Source organism: Empidonax traillii, unplaced genomic scaffold (assembly GCF_003031625.1).
Source record: "Empidonax traillii isolate 1590-97213 ecotype Southwest subspecies unplaced genomic scaffold, ASM303162v1 scaffold337:size667617, whole genome shotgun sequence".
Taxonomy (NCBI): Eukaryota; Metazoa; Chordata; class Aves; order Passeriformes; family Tyrannidae; genus Empidonax; species Empidonax traillii.
In genome coordinates, this window is record NW_020955530.1 from 602571 (window position 1) to 606149 (window position 3579).

Consider the following 3579-nt stretch of genomic DNA (forward strand, 5'->3'; position numbering starts at 1 on the left):
ACCAGTTTATTATTTCACAGTCTTTTCTTACATGATCTCACATCAAATGCTTTTAAATATCCATAATAACCTGAAATTAGTATTGAAATGCATGTATGTTATCCAAATTTGAAAGCACTCATATTTTGTATCTCCCTTTTCTTTAAAATTGTTGGTTTCCTTTTTACAGTTTCATATATGTAAGCTACATGTCATAAAGAAAACAAATGCATCTGGACTAAAACTATTTCAGATATATTTATAACTGAGATAGTACATTATTAATCATGCATTTCAGCCTGCTGCTTTAATCCTGTTCAAAAAAAAACCAAACAAGCAAGCAACAAACCAGAAATAGAACTGGCACAAATCCAACCTTTACTAGAAGTGTTTTCCCTCTACTTTTCCAGCTGGAGTGAAAAAGCAGAGAGAGTGACCATATAGAGAGATGCAGCAAATGGATGGGAACTTGAGAACAAACCACAACTGCTGCCCAGGTGACAAAACAGAAGAATCTTCTGCTGTTCCAACTAGAAAATACCAAATTTATCTTCAGTAACAGGGAACTCAACTGAAACGTTTTGGAGCAAAAATATCCAAAAATTTTAGTGTCCACATAGTGAGCAGGAGGGAAACACACCTAGCAGTTTTAATTCTAGGGAACGGAAGACAACAGAAAGACCTAACTCAGTTCAAATAAAATGAAGGAAACACAGAGGATACTTAAGTGAAACTGGTATTTGTTCAGTACCTGTCTCCGTTCTCGACGAGACAAAGTGTTTCCATGCAGGATTCTCCAGAGCATCCTTGCAGCTATTTTGGTGTCAATCCACAGTAATCGAAAACCGTGGTAATAGTGCTTCAGTTCATCCACAACCCTCTGTCCAAGAGATTTTTTCACAACTTCCACTTCTGTTGGACTATACACAGGACCTCCTTCTTCCAGCTTCTTGTTTTTGTCCTTTAAGGACTTCAGTGACTTTTCAACTATGGAGTCATCTTGAAGGGGACGTGAAGAATGCCACCATCTAACTGGGAGATACTGGGGACCTAAAACACCCAGGGTTGCTAGTGGCGTCCATGAGCCAGAAGAGCTCGTAAGAGTAAAGTATATTTGTCCAGATCCTTTAGTCCAACAACAGTAGTGATCTTTTTTGGAGAATGCGTAAACAGGAGGGACACTAGTGCAATATTTAAAGTGTACAGTCCTTCAAAAGAAAAATGCATCCAAGAATTAGCAACAGATCATAAGTTATTTATATATATAATACACACTTGTATAGTTATATATATTTATGTGTTTATAAAGTGCATAATTTGAAAAATATCTACAACATATTTAAGGAAAAAAAAACACAAACTTTTGACTCCTAAGATCAGTGTTCATACCTGAAAAGAACACGTGGCTTTACTTCATGGAAAAAAAAAAATTAATCTGCAGGGAATGTTCCATTAAACAACTTTGAAAAGGTACTTGATTCTACTCCAATTAAATAAAGAGTAGCTACCAGATGTGCTTTCCATTTAGAAAGCTACATTTGAAAATTATTCTTCAAATTCATAAGTAACATAAAGACCCTTTTATTAATTCTACTGTTTGAGCAAAACACTTGAGAAAAAGAAACAGAAGCTGTACACTTGGGATAGGTGCTGAGTCAGAGGAAGACAATTAGTGTCAGAGAAATCCGATTTCATTAGAGTTCCTCTCTTACAATCTCCATGCATTTAGTTTTCCTTTTTCAGCAGAAACCTTTGCAAAAAATTCCATCATGGTGCTGATCTGGGGCACAGAGAACCAGCACTCTTCTACCTTGTTCAGAATTTTGTTATTTTCTTTAATTAAATGTAGACTGAAGTTAGTAGGGAAGCACTGCCCAAACACCCCAAAAGCTCCTATTATACACAGAAGAACTGCTTGTTACTCAAAAGTAGAACCCTACACACTTATAAGGAGACAGGATAAAATTAAAATAGTAGATAAACTGCTATATAAATTAGTTCCATTAGATGTCTCTCAAACTGAAATGCCAGCATTAAGTCATCTACAGGACAGAAATGACTGGGGTGTTTCTTCATGGAACCCTTGTACTAACAAAACAAAATCAGAATGTGCTTTTGTCTTCAATGAACAGAAAAGAGGAGCAAATGGCTCTGCAGGTCTTAGTAACATTTTAAGAAAAAAAAAAGGTTTACTGAACACTTGTATTAACCTCCCTCACTCAATTTTCAGCCAGAAGCACTTTTTAAACTTAATTATCACAGGTTCCGATGGATTTTAAATTCCCTTAATGGTTTTGTCTACTTTAAGTTATTCAAATATAGCTTTGTACAAAAAAAAAAAAAAAAAAAAAAGAGAAAGACTGAATTATTTCTTTTTAAAGTTACATTATTATTTTCTAGTTTAAATTAAATTGTTAAACATCTGACTGTTCAATGGTCAGGCAACTGCTGAAATATACAGTTACCCAAAACAGTCTCTTGATTACCTATAAAAGTACACATTTGCACAGATATTAACTGATGAGAATGAGAGGTCTCTTAAGAAAATAAAGTACATATTTAAAACCAGATTAAAACATTTGCATAAATTAATCCACCCTGACTCTAGGGCACTGCCCAAAAGCAGAGCTCCAGGCCTACAGATCAAGTTCCACCTACATACATTGACACTCTTCTGCATGGAGAGAGGAAGGGAGCTCTGCCAGCAGAACTGGTTCTGATTCTGCAGGGAAAAAAAAATTGCAAGAAATGTGCCTCTCTGAACACACTTTTACAAGCAGGAGGTCAGACAGACTTCTATCCCAGTCTGTCCTCAGTATTTGTAACAACAGAGTTCCCTGCTTTCAGATCTGGGACATGTGGGGTGCAGGCACTAGCTTGTTTTATTTTAAGCAGCAAAATACATTACATTAACAGTAATTTTTATTTAAAAAAACAACAACAAAACAAACAAACTAAAAAATTTGTTTGACTTGGAAGGGACTTTATACAGCATCCATTTCCAAACCCCTGCCATGGGCAGGGACACCTTCCACTATATCAGGTTGCTCAGAGTCCCATCCAGCCTGTGCTTGAGCACTTCCAGGGACGGCGCATCCACAGCTTCCGTGGGCAACCTGTCCAGGGCCTCACCACCACACAGCAAAGAATTGCTTATGTCTAATCTAATCCTACTCTGTTCCCTCCGTTCCCTTGACAAAAGTCGCTCTTCACCTCTCTGTATGCCCCTTTAGGTACTGGAAGGCCTCCCTAGTGCCTTCTCTTCTCCAGGCTGAACAATCCCAATCCTCTCAGTCTGTCTTCAGATGAGAGGTGCTCCAGCCTACAGGCTTAAAATCATACGTTTGCAAATTTCCAAGAGAGAGGTGTTATAAGACTTTCAGTATAAGTCTCTACTAAAATGTACATAGATATTTGAAAATGCTTCATGTATTTTTAAAAAAACTACCACTATTAATTGTGCAGCAAGTGATATAGAGATAGCATGTCTGGAAAAGAATTAGTTTGTTTCGCATTAAAGGGTTGTGTCTAGAGACACATCTTTATGTTAAACTGGAAACTCAGGAAATCGAAGAATAGTCACTGTGTCCTGAGCAGTTT

At 36.9% G+C, this 3579-nt stretch overlaps 1 protein-coding gene across 1 annotated transcript in view; it reads right to left on the bottom strand.

The window, feature by feature from the left end:
* LETM1 (leucine zipper and EF-hand containing transmembrane protein 1) overlaps window positions 1-3579 on the bottom strand; it is a 35255-nt gene that overhangs the window by 26443 nt on the left and 5233 nt on the right. Inside the window, exon 3 of the mRNA XM_027891989.1 lies at window positions 731-1187. Coding sequence (XP_027747790.1) covers window positions 731-1187 — 457 coding nt within the window. The remainder of the gene's footprint in view (window positions 1-730; window positions 1188-3579) is intronic.